This window comes from Lithobates pipiens, unplaced genomic scaffold (assembly GCF_037356315.1).
Source record: "Lithobates pipiens isolate NorthernLeopardFrog02 unplaced genomic scaffold, aLitPip1_a1.2 Scaffold_24, whole genome shotgun sequence".
Lineage (NCBI taxonomy): Eukaryota > Metazoa > Chordata > Amphibia > Anura > Ranidae > Lithobates > Lithobates pipiens.
The window spans coordinates 19327250-19344207 of NW_027507786.1; the positions used below are offsets into that span (position 1 = coordinate 19327250).

At 48.8% G+C, this 16958-nt stretch overlaps 1 protein-coding gene across 7 annotated transcripts in view; it reads left to right on the plus strand.

Moving 5' to 3' along the window:
- The window catches only part of TRIM66 (tripartite motif containing 66), an 83530-nt gene that overhangs the window by 38176 nt on the left and 28396 nt on the right, over positions 1 to 16958 (plus strand). For all 7 annotated transcript variants that reach the window (XM_077453657.1, XM_077453664.1, XM_077453659.1 and 4 more), the window contains exons 10-15: positions 2256 to 2423; positions 6646 to 6909; positions 8966 to 9197; positions 14494 to 14557; positions 14877 to 15051; positions 15996 to 16405. In XM_077453657.1, coding sequence (XP_077309783.1) covers positions 2256 to 2423; positions 6646 to 6909; positions 8966 to 9197; positions 14494 to 14557; positions 14877 to 15051; positions 15996 to 16405 — 1313 coding nt within the window. The remainder of the gene's footprint in view (positions 1 to 2255; positions 2424 to 6645; positions 6910 to 8965; positions 9198 to 14493; positions 14558 to 14876; positions 15052 to 15995; positions 16406 to 16958) is intronic.

Genomic DNA, 16958 nt, shown 5'->3' on the forward strand with positions numbered 1-16958 from the left:
ATTTGGCTGCACAGAGAGTCTGTTATTTTCAGTTGGTTTGAGCAATTTGATTAAAACTGAATTCCAGGAATTCAGACACTATGTAAAAAGTTCAGGCACACTTTGAGTTAAGTCCAAGGATGTGCATGACACCTCCAGAACTTATCTGTATTATTTATACCTGACAGGTTTATAGCAATGCAGTGGGAGAGGGGAGAGAGGCGCATAGAGCAGCTATGCCCACCCGTCCCCTCTGCTGCCCATTCAGAGAAGCCTTTGTAGTTTGAGAATAAGTTCACATAACACAAAGGCTTCTATGATTGGCAGGCATAGCAGCTGCACCGACTCTAATGTTGAAGATGCTTAGACCTCGGGCTCCCCGGAAATGCCGTGGCAGCCATCTTCCGGGAGTGCAATAAGATTGTCAGATGTAAATAAAAGAGATGAGTCCAGGAGGTGTCATGCACCTCCTTGGACTTAACTCATAGTGTGCCTTCCCTTATTACAAAGGAGCTCAATTCCTGGTATTCAGCTTTAACTTAGAGCAGTGGTTGTCAATATATGAGGTATAGGGGGCCTCAGCTGTGACCCGAACATCACTAGAGGGTCGAATATAAAGTTCCTGTTCAGTATATATAATACTATAGCATTACAGAGCAGGAAGCAGAGACTCATTTGATTGGCCGCTGGGGGAGCACTCAGTGACTCAGTGCAATTACTCTGTCTCTCTCTCTTAAAGCCTTATTTTTATTTGTGCAAAAAAATGAGCTCTGTTACTAAAAAATTTAATTTAAAGAATTAAAGTGGTTGTGAACCTCAGACTTGAAATGTGACCAAAGCATATCCCTCTATAGTGTGTACTTGTCTCAGACCAGAGCACTGAGTGTCATTTCTGTCTGCTGCCTCCTTCCTTTGTTATCTGCATGAGTCACTTCTGACAGGTATTTCTGACACCAAGAGAAAACAGGTGACAGGGGAGGGAACTCCAGCACACATTGACAGCCTCAGCTCTGTTCCTATGTGCTGTGTGAAGGATGTGTCCCCCCCCCCCCCAATCAGCTCTCGCTGAGCTCTGCAGATTGGCAGAGAGGGGTGGGTCACTAAATAGAGGCCAGTGGAGGGATTGGCAGAGAGGGGGGGAGGTCACTGAATAGAGCCCAGTGGAGGGATTGGCAGAGATGTGTGGGGGCAATGAATGGAAGCCATTGGAGGGAATGGCAGAGAGGGGTGAGCGATACTGAATGGAGGCCAGTGGAAGGATCGACGGGGAGGGGGGGGGGGCACTGAATGAAGATCAGTGGAGGAATTGGCAGAGAGGGGTGGAGGACACTGAATGGAGACCAGTGGAGGGATTGGCAGAGAGGTGTGGGGGCACTGAATGGAAGCCATTGGAGAGAATGGCAGAGAGGGGTGAGGGGCACTGAATGGAGGCCAGTGGAAGGATCGACGGGGGGGGGGGGACACTGAATGAAGGTCAGTGGAGGAATTGGCAGAGAGGGGTGGAGGACACTGAATGGAGGTCAATGGAGGAATTGGCAGAGAGGGGTGGAGGACACTGAATGGAGGTCAATAGAGGAATTGGCAGAGAGGGGTGGAGGACACTGAATGGAAGCCAGTGGAGGGATTGGCAGAGAGAGGTGGGGGCACCGAATGGAAGACATTGGAGGGATTGTCAGAGAGGGGTGGGGGGCACTGTATAGAGGCCAATGGAGGGATTGGCAGAGAGGGAAGGAGGACACTGAATGGAGGTCAGTGGAGGGATTGACAGAGAGGGGTGGAGGACACTGAATGGAAGCCATTAGAGAGAGGGGTGGGGGGGCACGGAAAAAAGGCCAGTGAAGGGATTGGCGGAGAGGGTTTGGGGACGCTGATTGGATGCCAGTGGAGGAATTGACAGAGAGGGGGGAGGACACTGAATTCAGGCCGGTGGAGGTATCGACAGAGAGAGGGGGAGGACAATGAATGGAGCCCAGTGGTGGAATTAGCAGGGAGGGGTGGGGGCACTGAATGGAGGGATTTTCAGAGGGGTAGGGGGGCACTGAATAGAAGCCATTGGACGGTTTGTCAGAGAGGTGGATGCTACAGGTAAACAGGTACAACTTATGTAGAAGGATTCATATCTGTGCATCACCTGAGGTCAGTCACTTCTCTGGGGATATGGAAGGGTTTACAACCACTTTAAGTTTCCTTTTAGAGCTCACCATGTTTTCTGTGCACCTCTCTGAACCCGTATCCCGTGTAGAGTCTCGGAGCTGACCTTCATTGTGTATTCACAGGTGTGTGATGACCCCATATCTCCTGGAGGTCACACGGTTGATCTGTCCCCCGTCGCCAGCCATTCTCCTGTCAACCCCCAAACCCAATCAATAGCCGATGAGATCATCGCAGCGGTGGAGAACGATGCGTGTCGGCGGAACCAGCTCAACGCCAGTCCCGCCAGGAAGGTAGGTAACCGAATCCGCCACTTCATGGCAGCTGAGAGTCAGTTTCTATAGCGAATGTTATAATTGATAAAGCAGCAAAGCAGGATGATTTGATATTATTGGAAATCCCAATTGCTTCCCATTCATCACTTTCCCTGAGTAGCATTGAAATGTTCCTTTTGCTGGATGTGGTCTAATAAATATTGTTGGTGAACGTCGGGACTCGCCATGATCCCTCCTCCCCCTGTGCCTGTGATTGGCTCACTTCCTCCCACAGAGCTCTGTACAGGGGGATCACTCTATATTCAGCCCGTTCTATACATTCCGGTCAGTGCTAAAGACTTAGATGTGACCTGAGTACAGTTTATATATCGGGGTATTGAATTAAAATTCACAGAGGTCCAGTTAGTCAAATTTTCTTCCAGCAAAGGTCCGAATCACATTTTTCTCTGATGACTCACATCCTTTACATTGCAGCCCCCCCTCCCCCCATCAGTGTCCTTAGTCTCCCCCCTCACATAAAAGTCCCCCTTCACATCACAGTTCCCCTCCACATCACACTCCCACCACTTTACGTCATGGTTCCTTCTTCCTTCCTCAGCCCCTCCTTCATAGCAGTGGCCACACCCCCTTTTTATAGCAGAATCCTCAGCCCCCCCTTTATAGCATTGTCCTTACCACCTCTTTATAGCACTCTCCTTACCCCCTCTTTATAGTAGTGTCTTCAGCCCCTCCTTCATAGCAGTGGCCACATCCCCTCTTTATAGTAGTGTCTTCAGCCCCTCCTTCATAGCAGTGGCCACACCCCCTCCTTATAGCAGTGTCCTCAGCCCCTCCTTCATACCAGTGGCCACACCCTCTCTTCATAGCACTGTCCTCACCCCATCTTTGTAGCAGTGTCCTCAGCCCCTCTTCATAGCAGTGGCCACACCCCCTCTTTATAGTAGTGTCCGCAGCCCCTCCTTCATAGCAGTGGCCACACCCCCTCCTTATAGCAGTGTCCTCAGCCCCTCCTTCATACCAGTGGCCACACCCTCTCTTCATAGCACTGTCCTCAGCCCCCTCTTCATAGCACTGTCCTCACCCCATCTTTGTAGCAGTGTCCTCAGCCCCCCTTCATAGCAGTGGCCACACCCCCTGTAACGAAATGTCCCACACGCCGCTTGAGTGCTTTCGTCATATACGGCTTCCTTCCAGTCTGAATATAGATATCAGATATTCCAACCACTGACAACCATAAACAAGGCAATACTCATTTGGTTGCTCACCATGGACTGTTTATTAGAACAAGAAATACAGTCTTATATACAGTTGAAGAGGAGGATCCCCCATCCTGCTCATATTATTCTAACAATACACCTGTAACCAGAAACATAAATTAACATGAGCTAATTAACTAATCTCTTAAAGCAGGCGAGGTGACTCCATGCCCACCTGGCCAGTATTGTGATTAATCAGGATTTCACTGCAGGTCAGACTTGTTGTCACCGAGCTTCACACTGTAGACTATACATTATCATAAGTATAAACACAGGACACCTTCTCACAATAGCAGGAGCTCCAGTAGGGGTCGGCCTGTCTCCTACATTGTAAAGAGGCCAATGTGATCAGCTCTTTCAATTAACATGTTGAGTTCAGAATCAAACAAACCAAGAATAGTCTTTATATATATCCTGGGAGATAGTGTGGATAAATATTACTGTCCCATTTTAAGTAATCCGAGCCATATTTTCTCAGTCACCCTGTGCCCCTAATGGACGCAGGGTGACTTAGACATAAGAGGTGCATGGGGAGCTGAAACAAGGGTTTCCCAACCTTTTCAAGGGATTCTGGGTTCCACGGGCCCTCCCGTCATGCCCCCCCTTTGTAGCAGTGTCCTCAACCCACCCCTGCCTCAGCCCTCTCTTGATAGCCCTGTCCTTACCCCCACTTTATAGCAGTGACCTCAGCCCCCCCCCCTTCAAAACAATTTCCACACCCCCTCTTTATAGCAGTGTCCTTAACCCCTCCCCCCCCCCCCCCCCCCAGAGTTGACACTTTTTCTTCAAGCTAAACCGGGAATACTTTAGCAGCGCACAGCAAAATTTATTTTTTAGTATATACTATAGGATGACAGACCTGGGACACCTTTGGGAGCTCCATAGTGCATAGTGCCCCCTCACCATAGTGCATAGTGCCCCCTCACCATAGTGCCCTCTCACCCTCCTGTTAGGCCCTGTTTCAAGCCACATTCCTGTCTGTATATTGTGTCCCGGGTTTCAGGCAAACTTAAACCCGGACACATGATTTAAAACTCGAACTGTCCGGGTTAAACCCCGAACAGGTGGCAACCCTACACCCCGCCTCATAGCAGTGTCTGCACCCCCTCTTTATAGCAGTGTCCTCAGCCCTCTCTTGCTAGCCCTGTCCTTACGCCCTCTTTGTAGCAGTGACCTCAACCCCCCTGCCTCATACCCCTGTCCACACCCCATCTTTGTAGCAGTGTCCTCAACCACCCGTCCCGCCTCATAGCAGTGTCCTCACCCCATCTTTATAGCAATGCCCACACCACCTCTTCATAGCAGTGTCCACATCCCCTATTTTTAGTAGTGTCCTCACCCCCTCTTCATAGCAGTGTCCACACCCCCTCTTCATAGCAGTGTCCACACCCCCTCTTCATAGCAGTGTCCACACCCCCTCTTCATAGCAGTGTCCACACCCCCTCTTCATAGCAGTGTCCACACCCCCTCCTTCATAGCAGTGTCCACATCCCCTATTTTTAGTAGTGTCCTCAACCCCTCCTTCATAGCAGTGTCCTCACCCCCTCTTTATAGCAGTGTCCTCAACCCCTCCTTCATAGCAGTCGCCACACCCCCTCCTTATAACAGTGCCCACACCCCCTCTTCATAGCCCTGTCCTCACCCCCTCTTTATAGCAGTGTCCTCACTCCCCGTAGTTCCATTCTTTGGAAAGGCGCCCTGTGTTTCAGCAGCCCATTTTAATGGGTGGGATCACATGCTTTTAAGGGGAGAAGAGGGATTTGGGGTCTTATAGACCCCAGATCTCTCCATAAAGAGTACCTGTCACATGACTATTGCTGTCACCAGGATGTTTACTTCCCTTGTGACAGCAATAAAAGTGCTAAAAAATAAAAATTAAAATGAAAGCGACAAAAAATGAAAAATATATAAATAAATAATTAAAAACAATTTGTAAGTGCCTAGGTGCCACGCCCCCCCCCCCCCCCCCGTGCTTGCGCGCAATAGTGAACGCATGTGTCGCTCCGGGCGCACGCAAATAGTGATCGTCCCACACATGTGAGGTATCACCACGAACGTCAGGTGACGGGCAGTAATTCTAGCACCAGACCTCCTCTGTAAATCTAAAGTGGTGACCCGTAAAGTGTCACTTTTGGGTAGCTAAATTTAATTAAATAGTGTCGCCGCTGCTCGGGTGAGCGCAATTTTAAAGCGTGACATGTTTGGTATCCATTTACTCGGCATTACATTGTCTTTGATATTTTACAAAAAAAATGGCTTACGTATTGTGTTTTTGTTTTTGCATTAAAATTAAAAAAAGTGTAATTTTTTTTGCAAAGAAACTTTTTTGAAAATCCGCTGCACAAATAATGTATGATAAAAAAAATTGCAACACCCACCAATTTATTCTCCGGGGATTCTGCTTAAAAAATATCTATATCTATATGGATATATATAATGTTTGGGGGGGTTCTAGGAAATTTTTATAGCAAAAAATACTGATTGTCACAAAAAGTGACAGAAACGGCATGGGGGGGGGGTCTATTTAGGCTCGGTTCGCACCTCTGCAGTTTGCGTTTGGTCGCTTCCGCAGTGCTTTTTGCCGTGCGTTTTTGCACACGCGGTTTTACCGCAATTTAGCATTTTTCTTTTCTTTTGTTAGGTGTTTTTTCAGTCAGTTTGTTGTTGGGCAGATTCAAAAATGCTAATCCCGGCAAAGACGTACTACATGCTTTTCTGCAGCTTCTCCATTGAAGTCTATTAAACCAAAAAAAAAACACAGTTTTGCATTTAAAAAAAAAAAAAAGTCCCTGACCCTTTCCAAAAACGCAACGCCTGAAAAAAGCAAAGATGTGAACGTGTCTCATAGGAAACCATGTTAAATGAACTGTAGTGCATTTCTGAAAAAAGCAACAAAAACCACATCAGTGTGAACCAGGCCTCGTCTATAAAATACACTTTATTTCAGTGAAGGAATAACGAGCTGCATTTTTTTTGCATTACAGCGCACGGCCTCGGAAAGTTTCTCCAATTCCCCGGAGCCAGACTTGGTGTCGCCCCACCTGCCACGCCCGGAAGACCCCCAGATGCAGCCGGTGCCCTGCCAGTTTTTCGGGCAGCCGGCGGACAGATGCTACGGCGCAGACGCAGAAGCGGAGAGGATCGCTGCCTTCGGGCAGGTGGAAGCAGCTGTGAGCGAGAGCATGCACTTAGAATCCAGCGATCACCTAGCAACAGGGGGCGCTCTCCTGGGAAACGCTATATGTAAGGTATGATTTGCAGCCTCTCGGGGGTTTCAGACACAAACATTCACCAAGCTCAGAGACCTCTCCTGCCTCTCCTGCTGCCGCATTGTTTACAGTCCCAGCTACGCCTGAGCCCCCCTCCTGGGAATCCCAATCTACAATAATAGAGAGATTGCTACAAATGTAATCATATTATTGTCACCTCACTGCTGGGGACCTTCCTTGTTGGATGATTAGGAATATACCACAACCCCACCCAAATCCACCTGACCCCAACCCAACCACAACCCCACCAGAACCCCATCCAAACCCACCTGACCCCAACCTGACCCAACCCAACCAGAACCCCACCAGAACCCCACTCAAACCCACCTGACCCAACCCAACCTGACCCAACCCAACCACACCCCCACCACAACCCACCCAAATCCACCTGAACCCAACCCGACCCAACACAACCACAACCCCACCCAAATCCACCTGACCCCAACCTGACCCAACCCAACCACAACCCCACCAGAACCCCACCCAAACCCACCTGACCCAACCCAACCTGACCCAACCCAACCACACCCCCACCACAACCCACCCAAATCCACCTGAACCCAACCCGACCCAACACAACCACAACCCCACCCAAATCCACCTGACCCCAACCTGACCCCAACCTAACCACAACCCCACCAGAACCCAACCAGAACCCCACCCAAACCCACCTGACCCAACCCAACCACAACCCCACCAGAACCCCACCCAAACCTACCTGACCCCAACCCAACCACACCCCCACCACAACCCCACCCAAATCCACCTGACCCCAACCCAACCACAACCCCACCAGAACCCCACCCAAACCCACCTGACCCCAACCTGACCCAACCCAACCACAACCCCACCAGAACCCCACCCAAACCCACCTGACCCCAACCCAACCACACCCCCACCACAACCCACCCAAATCCACCTGAACCCAACCTGACCCAACACAACCACAACCCCACCCAAATCCACCTGACCGCAACCCAACCACAACCCCACCACAACCCACCCAAATGCACCTGAACCCAACCAGACCCAACCCCACCCAATTCCACCTGACCCCAACCCGACCCAACAAAACCACAACCCCACCACAACCCTACCCAAATCCACCTGAACCCAACCACAACCCCACCACAACCCCACCCAATTCCACCTGACCCCAACCTGACCCAACCCAACCACAACCCCAACCCGACCACAACCCCACCCAACTCCACCTGACCCCAACCCGACCACAACCCCACCCAACTCCACCTGACCCCAACCCGACCACAACCCCACCCAACTCCCCCTGACCCCAAGCACAACCCAACCCAACCCGACCCAACCCAACCCAACCCTACCCAACCCGACCAACCCCATCTAACTTCACCCGACCCCAGAATGTATACATGAAAAAGTGGTCTTCTACATATAAAGAGTGATTATAGTCCAATAAATATGTCAGATCACATCAAGGATAATGCAGGGAGAGAATTTGTTACATTGTTATTTCCAATCTGTGTCCAAAATAATTCATGGCTGTACAACATGGAATTTCCTCAGCCTCCGCTCCCCCAGTGATCAGTCTGTACATTGTAACTTTGTAGACGGAGGAGGAAGCACTTCCTCAGTCTCTCCTCCCCCAGTGATCAGACTGTACATTGTAACTTTGTAGACGGAGGAGGAAGCACTTCCTCAGTCTCTCCTCCCCCAGTGATCAGACTGTACATTGTAACTTTGTAGACGGAGGAGGAAGCACTTCCTCAGTCTCTCCTCCCCCAGTGATCAGACTGTACATTGTAACTTTGTAGACGGAGGAGGAAGCACTTCCTCAGTCTCTCCTCCCCCAGTGATCAGACTGTACATTGTAACTTTGTAGACGGAGGAGGAAGCACTTCCTCAGTCTCTCCTCCCCCTGTCATCATCTCTGAAATAATAACCTGCCACACATTTTAACTTTCCACTCAGAACGACTCTGGTTTGGAGTTAGACTGTAAGATTGTGATTTCTGTCTCGGTTGCTCCCTCTGTATTCAGTATTCCGTTCTTCCTTCCAGATTGAAAACCAGAATTTCAGCTGCGGTGAGCCTCCCGCTGAACCCCCTCTGCCTAATGACAACGCCTCCGCCCTGAACGACATTGTCCTGCCGCTGGAAAATATCCTCGAAGAACCCATAAATCTGTCTCTAAAAAAAAGTTTTCCAACCGAACCGCCAGTCGCTCCCAGGAAAACCTTTCCTCCACCCCAACCTGTTCAACCAATCAACAAGGAGATAAAAAACGAGGCGGGTATGTAATACTATATAACAATGTATGATCCAGGAGGAGGAAGGAGATCCTGATTCCTCTATATAGATCTTTATATCACTAGAGGGGTCACCAGCAGGAGGAAGGAGGTCCTGATTCCTCTATATAGATCTTTATATCACTAGAGGGGTCACCAGCAGGAGGAAGGAGGTCCTGATTCCTCTATATAGATCTTTATATCACTAGAGGGGTCACCAGCTGGAGGAAGGAGATCCTGATTCCTCTATATAGATCTTTATATCACTAGAGGGGTCACCAGCAGGAGGAAGGAGGTCCTGATTCCTCTATATAGATCTTTATATCACTAGAGGGGTCACCAGAAGGAGGTTCTGATTCCTCTATATGGATCTTTATATCACTAGAGGGGTCAACAGCAGGAGGAAGGAGGTCCTGATTCCTCTATATAGATCTTTATATCACTAGAGGGATCACCAGCGGGAGGAAGGAGGTCCTGATTCCTCTATATAGATCTTTATATCACTAGAGGGATCACCAGCAGGAGGAAGGAGGTCCTGATTCCTCTATATAGATCTTTATATCACTAGAGGGGTCACCAGCAGGAGGAAGGAGGTTCTGATTCCTCTATATGGATCTTTATATCACTAGAGGGGTCAACAGCAGGAGGAAGGAGATCCTGATTCCTCTATATAGATCTTTATATCACTAGAGGGGTCACCAGCAGGAGGAAGAAGGTCCTGATTCCTCTATATAGATCTTTATATCACTAGAGGGGTCACCAGCAGGAGGAAGGAGGTCCTGATTCCTCTATATAGATCTTTATATCACTAGAGGGGTCACCAGCAGGAGGAAGGAGGTCCTGATTCCTCTATATAGATCTTTATATCACTAGAGGGGTCACCGGCAGGAGGAAGGAGGTCCTGATCCCTCTATATAGGTCTTTATATCACTAGAGGGGTCACCGGCAGGAGGAAGGAGGTCCTGATTCCTCTATATAGATCTTTATACCACTAGAGGGGTCACCAGAAGGAGGTTCTGATTCCTCTATATAGATCTTTATATCACTAGAGGGGTCACCAGCAGGAGGAAGGAGGTCCTGATTCCTCTATATAGGTCTTTATATCACTAGAGGGGTCACCGGCAGGAGGAAGGAGGTCCTGATTCCTCTATATAGATCTTTATATCACTAGAGGGGTCACCAGCAGGAGGAAGGAGGTCCTGATTCCTCTATATAGATCTTTATATCACTGGAGGGGTCACCAGCAGGAGGAAGGAGGTTCTGATTCCTCTATATAGATCTTTATATCACTAGAGGGGTCACCAGCAGGAGGTCCTGATTCCTCTATATAGATCTTTATATCACTAGAGGGGTCACCAGCAGGAGGAAGGAGGTCCTGATTCCTCTATATAGATCTTTATATCACTAGAGGGGTCACCAGCAGGAGGAAGGAGGTCCTGATTCCTCTATATAGGTCTTTATATCACTAGAGGGGTCACCAGCAGGAGGAAGGAGGTCCTGATTCCTCTATATAGATCTTTATATCACTGGAGGGGTCACCAGCAGGAGGAAGGAGGTTCTGATTCCTCTATATAGATCTTTATATCACTAGAGGGGTCACCGGCAGGAGGTTCTGATTCCTCTATATAGATCTTTATATCACTAGAGGGATCACCGGCAGGAGGAAGGAGGTCCTGATTCCTCTATATATATATATATATAGATCTATATATCACTAGAGGGATCACCAGGAGGAAGAATGAGGTCCTGATTCCTCTATATAGATCTTTATATCACTAGAGGGATCACCAGCAGGAGGAAGGAGGTCCTGATTCCTCTATATAGATCTTTATATCACTAGAGGGGTCACCAGCATGAGGAAGGAGGTCCTGATTCCTCTATATAGATCTTTATATCACTAGAGGGATCACCAGCAGGAGGAAGGAGGTCCTGATTCCTCTATATAGGTCTTTATATCACTAGAGGGGTCACCAGCAGGAGGAAGGAGGTCCTGATTCCTCTATATAGATCTTTATATCACTAGAGGGGTCACCAGAAGGAGGAAGGAGGTCCTGATTCCTCTATATAGATCTTTATATCACTAGAGGGGTCACCGGCAGGAGGAAGGAGGTCCTGATTCCTCTATATAGATCTTTATATCACTAGAGGGGTCCCCAGAAGGAGGAAGGAGGTCCTGATTCCTCTATATAGATCTTTATATCACTAGAGGGGTCACCAGAAGGAGGAAGGAGGTCCTGATTCCTCTATATAGATCTTTATATCACTAGAGGGGTCACCGGCAGGAGGAAGGAGGTCCTGATTCCTCTATATAGATCTTTATATCACTAGAGGGGTCCCCAGAAGGAGGAAGGAGGTCCTGATTCCTCTATATAGATCTTTATATCACTAGAGGGGTCACCAGCAGGAGGAAGGAGGTCCTGATTCCTCTATATAGATCTTTATATCACTAGAGGGGTCACCAGCATGAGGAAGGAGGTCCTGATTCCTCTATATAGATCTTTATATCACTAGAGGGGTCACCAGAAGGAGGTCCTGATTCCTCTATATAGATCTTTATATCACTAGAGGGATCACCAGCAGGAGGAAGGAGGTCCTGATTCCTCTATATAGGTCTTTATATCACTAGAGGGGTCATCGGCAGGAGGAAGGAGGTCCTGATTCCTCTATATAGATCTTTATAACACTAGAGGGGGTCACCAGAAGGAGGTTCTGATTCCTCTATATAGATCTTTATATCACTGGAGGGGTCAACAGCAGGAGGAAGGAGGTTCTGATTCCTCTATATAGATCTTTATATCACTAGAGGGGTCACCAGCAGGAGGAAGGAGGTCCTCATTCCTCTATATAGATCTTTATATCACTAGAGGGGTCACCAGCTGGAGGAAGGAGGTTCTGATTCTTCTATATAGATCTTTATATCACTAGAGGGGTCACCGGCAGGAGGAAGGAGGTCCTGATCCCTCTATATAGGTCTTTAGATCACTAGAGGGGTCACCGGCAGGAGGAAGGAGGTCCTGATTCCTCTATATAGATCTTTATATCACTAGAGGGATCACCAGCAGGAGGAAGGAGGTCCTGATTCCTCTATATAGATCTTTATATCACTAGAGGGGTCACCAGCAGGAGGAAGGAGGTCCTGATTCCTCTATATAGATCTTTATAACACTAGAGGGGTCACCAGAAGGAGGTTCTGATTCCTCTATATAGATCTTTATATCACTGGAGGGGTCAACAGCAGGAGGAAGGAGGTTCTGATTCCTCTATATAGATCTTTATATCACTAGAGGGGTCACCGGCAGGAGGAAGGAGGTCCTGATTCCTCTATATATATATAGATCTATATATCACTAGAGGGATCACCAGGAGGAAGAATGAGGTCCTGATTCCTCTATATAGATCTTTATATCACTAGAGGGATCACCAGCAGGAGGAAGGAGGTCCTGATTCCTCTATATAGATCTTTATAACACTAGAGGGGTCACCAGAAGGAGGTTCTGATTCCTCTATATAGATCTTTATATCACTGGAGGGGTCAACAGCAGGAGGAAGGAGGTCCTGATTCCTCTATATAGATCTTTATATCACTAGAGGGATCACCAGCAGGAGGAAGGAGGTCCTGATTCCTCTATATAGATCTTTATATCACTAGAGGGGTCACCAGCATGAGGAAGGAGGTCCTGATTCCTCTATATAGATCTTTATATCACTAGAGGGGTCACCAGCATGAGGAAGGAGGTCCTGATTCCTCTATATAGATCTTTATATCACTAGAGGGGTCACCAGCAGGAGGAAGGGGGTCCTGATTCCTCTATATAGATCTTTATATCACTAGAGGGATCACCGGCAGGAGGAAGGAGGTCCTCATTCCTCTATATAGATCTTTATATCACTAGAGGGGTCACCAGCTGGAGGAAGGAGGTTCTGATTCTTCTATATAGATCTTTATATCACTAGAGGGGTCACCAGCAGGAGGAAGGAGGTCCTGATCCCTCTATATAGGTCTTTATATCACTAGAGGGGTCACCGGCAGGAGGTTCTGATTCCTCTATATAGATCTTTATATCACTAGAGGGATCACCGGCAGGAGGAAGGAGGTCCTGATTCCTCTATATAGATCTTTATATCACTAGAGGGGTCACCAGCAGGAGGAAGGAGATCCTGATTCCTCTATATAGATCTTTATATCACTAGAGGGGTCACCGGCAGGAGGAAGGAGGTCCTGATTCCTCTATATAGATCTTTATATCACTAGAGGGGTCACCAGAAGGAGGTTCTGATTCCTCTATATAGATCTTTATATCACTAGAGGGGTCACCAGCAGGAGGAAGGAGGTCCTCATTCCTCTATATAGATCTTTATATCACTAGAGGGGTCACCAGCTGGAGGAAGGAGGTCCTGATTCCTCTATATAGATCTTTATATCACTAGAGGGGTCACCAGCAGGAGGAAGGAGGTCCTGATTCCTCTATATAGATCTTTATATCACTAGAGGGGTCACCAGCATGAGGAAGGAGGTCCTGATTCCTCTATATAGATCTTTATATCACTAGAGGGGTCACCAGCTGGAGGAAGGAGGTCCTGATTCCTCTATATAGATCTTTATATCACTAGAGGGGTCACCAGCAGGAGGAAGGAGGTCCTGATTCCTGTATATAGATCTTTATATCACTAGAGGGGTCACCAGCAGGAGGAAGGAGGTCCTCATTCCTCTATATAGATCTTTATATCACTAGAGGGGTCACCAGCTGGAGGAAGGAGGTCCTGATTCCTCTATATAGATCTTTATATCACTAGAGGGGTCACCAGCAGGAGGAAGGAGGTCCTGATTCCTCTATATAGATCTTTATATCACTAGAGGGGTCACCAGCGGGAGGAAGGAGGTCCTGATTCCTCTATATAGATCTTTATATCACTAGAGGGGTCACCAGCAGGAGGAAGGAGGTCCTGATTCCTCTATATAGATCTTTATATCACTAGAGGGGTCACCAGCATGAGGAAGGAGGTCCTGATTCCTCTATATAGATCTTTATATCACTAGAGGGGTCACCGGCAGGAGGAAGGAGGTCCTGATTCCTCTATATAGATCTTTATATCACTAGAGGGGTCACCAGTGAGAGGAAGGAGGTCCTGATTCCTCTATATAGATCTTTATATCACTAGAGGGGTCACCAGCAGGAGGAAGGAGGTCCTGATTCCTCTATATAGATCTTTATATCACTAGAGGGGTCACCAGCAGGAGGAAGGAGGTCCTGATTAATTATGAAGAAAGTCTCACTGACATCACTGTGAATTTTCATGCAGATTCTGAAAACCGATTCAAGCGGCGTTATCCTGAGGACACGAAGACCCAACAAGAAGCTCCAAGGTAGGATATCGAATGTCTTCCTGTATTTTCCTGTACGCAGTGCTGGACAGATTTCTATGATGAAATTGTTTCCCCGATGGTCCCAAGTCCAGGAATCAGGTGTGGGATTATGTCTGAAGATGAACTGTCCTGATGGTGTTGCTCTGCTCTCCTCTACAACGTGCCGGGTCTCCATTGCTGCGTGTTATACTCTAGCCCTGAGAACTAATGTTTGTTATCCCCAGCTCATTAATGACTTTGTATTGGGGTTTGATGTATGTCCCCCTTCTGTGTCTCTCTCCCTCTCAGGTGTCGATAACAATTCGTTATTTATTTCCAGGCCAGAACCCAAAGAAACCAAAATCCCGTATGTGCGTCTGGAACGCCTGAAGATCTGTCCTCAGGACTCAGGGGAGCTCCCCACCTTCAAGGTGCAGCCGCAGAAGAAGGACGAAGATGGCTCGGTGCGCTTACTGGTTAAATATGGGGCAAGGTCTAAAAGCATGTCCATAAAGGTAGGTACTCCCATTGTATACATATAGGTATCTGTACTGGAAAACCTGCACGACACCGGGAGAGGGAGGGGCAGAACATATGGATGTCCTCAAAGGGCCAGTTGTATCTGTAAGACTAGATCTCCAAAGCACCCCACCCCCCTCTTACATCAGATGTCAAGAAACCCCCTCCCCACCAACCTCCCTTACATAACATTGCATGCCCCTTACCTTGTGCTGCTGGGAAGAAACTGGGGGGCGGGCATGGGCGTCCGCAGAAGTTTTTTCAGGGAGGGGCATCATTTTAAGGTCACCCATGCTCTGACCCTTTTCGACAATGTCATTATCACATTATCACCGTCATAGACTGCAGACGTAGTACAGATGATGGTCAGAGACGGCAGACATGGCCCAAGAGACTGTCAGAGACTGCGGACATGGCCCAAGAGACTGTCAGAGTTGGCATACATGGCTCAAGAGATGACCAGAGACTGCATACATAGCCCAAGAGACTGACAGATACTGCATACATGGCACAAGAGACTGCCAGAAACTGCATACATGTGGGGGGTGACAGAGAGAGAGGGGGGTGACATAAAGAGACAGAGGGGGTGACAGAGAGAGACGGGGGTGACAGAGAGAGAAGGGGGTGAAAAAGACAGAGGGGTGAGAGAGAGAGAGAAATGACGGGGTAATCACTCCTGATCCAATCCCTGATTCCAGGGGGAGGGGGCACTTGCCCACCCTTGCCCCTACCTGCGGACACCCATGGGGGCGGGGCTTGGAAGCAGAACATGCAAAGTCTGGAGGAGGACCAGAGGAGGGCTGCAGTCAGCTACCGGAGTCTGCTCATTCCTGAGACTTGAGCAGAGAAGGAAAAATGATTGAAAATACTTTTGAAGTGACCTGAACTTTTTATTTACATTTTATATGATATTTTAGTGACTGAGGATCTGTCATTGCAGGTGAACACAGAAAACCCTCCCCCGTCCTCCGCCTCCAGCGAGCCTCCACAGCAGGCCCCGATATCATACGCTATGGACTTCTCCCGACCCACGCTGAATCCCGTGCCACCGCCACCACCACCACCCCCACCGCCGAAGCCCCACCTTTACCCGCGTATTCACTCATACACAGGCGGGACGGGTCAGGAGATCCGACACATGGTGGCACCGCAGGCCATGGAAGAACTGAGCCAGAAATGTGAACCCGTCCCTGGGCCCCAGCCTATGAAGAGGTCTGAGGGCCCCGGTCACATAGAGAATGAAGATTTCTGTGCGGTTTGTCTTAACGGAGGGGAAATGCTGTGCTGCGACAATTGTCCGAAGGTCTACCACCTGTCCTGCCACGTCCCGGCTCTGCTCAGCTTCCCAGTGTAAGTAGTGCTACCATCATGGTGGGCTATGCTTCCTACTGTTCAGGCTCTGCTTCCTCCTATGCAGTGCTACACAATGGTTGTGCTTTGCTGCTCCTCTTAACAATGAAACTCTATGAGTTGGCCAACACTTTGAAAACAATGCCCTCCCCGTGTGCCTGATATCCACTTCCCGACCACAATACGTAAATATACGTACTGGGGCTATAGATGAAGCCTGTGGCAAGCTGCTGCTCAATATTGGGGGGGGGCGGCAAACAAACCTGCCCCCCTCACTCGCACACCCTACAGGAGACGGGCCAGGAAGGTAGCGATTCCCCCCCCCGCGCGCGCCCGCGGGAGATGGATGGGAAGGCAGCGATATGGGAGGCCTTACCGTAAGGAGGCAGATGGAATCCGGGATGAGATGAAGAGATGAGCTTGCCAAGGGAAGAGCTGGGGCTTCACCTTCCAGGAACAGGAAGTGGGCCCTGAACCCCGATTGGCCGAGAGTCCTAAGACTCCCTGGCCAATTGGGTCTGATGACCCGCTTCTTGATTGGCCAGGAGAAGAA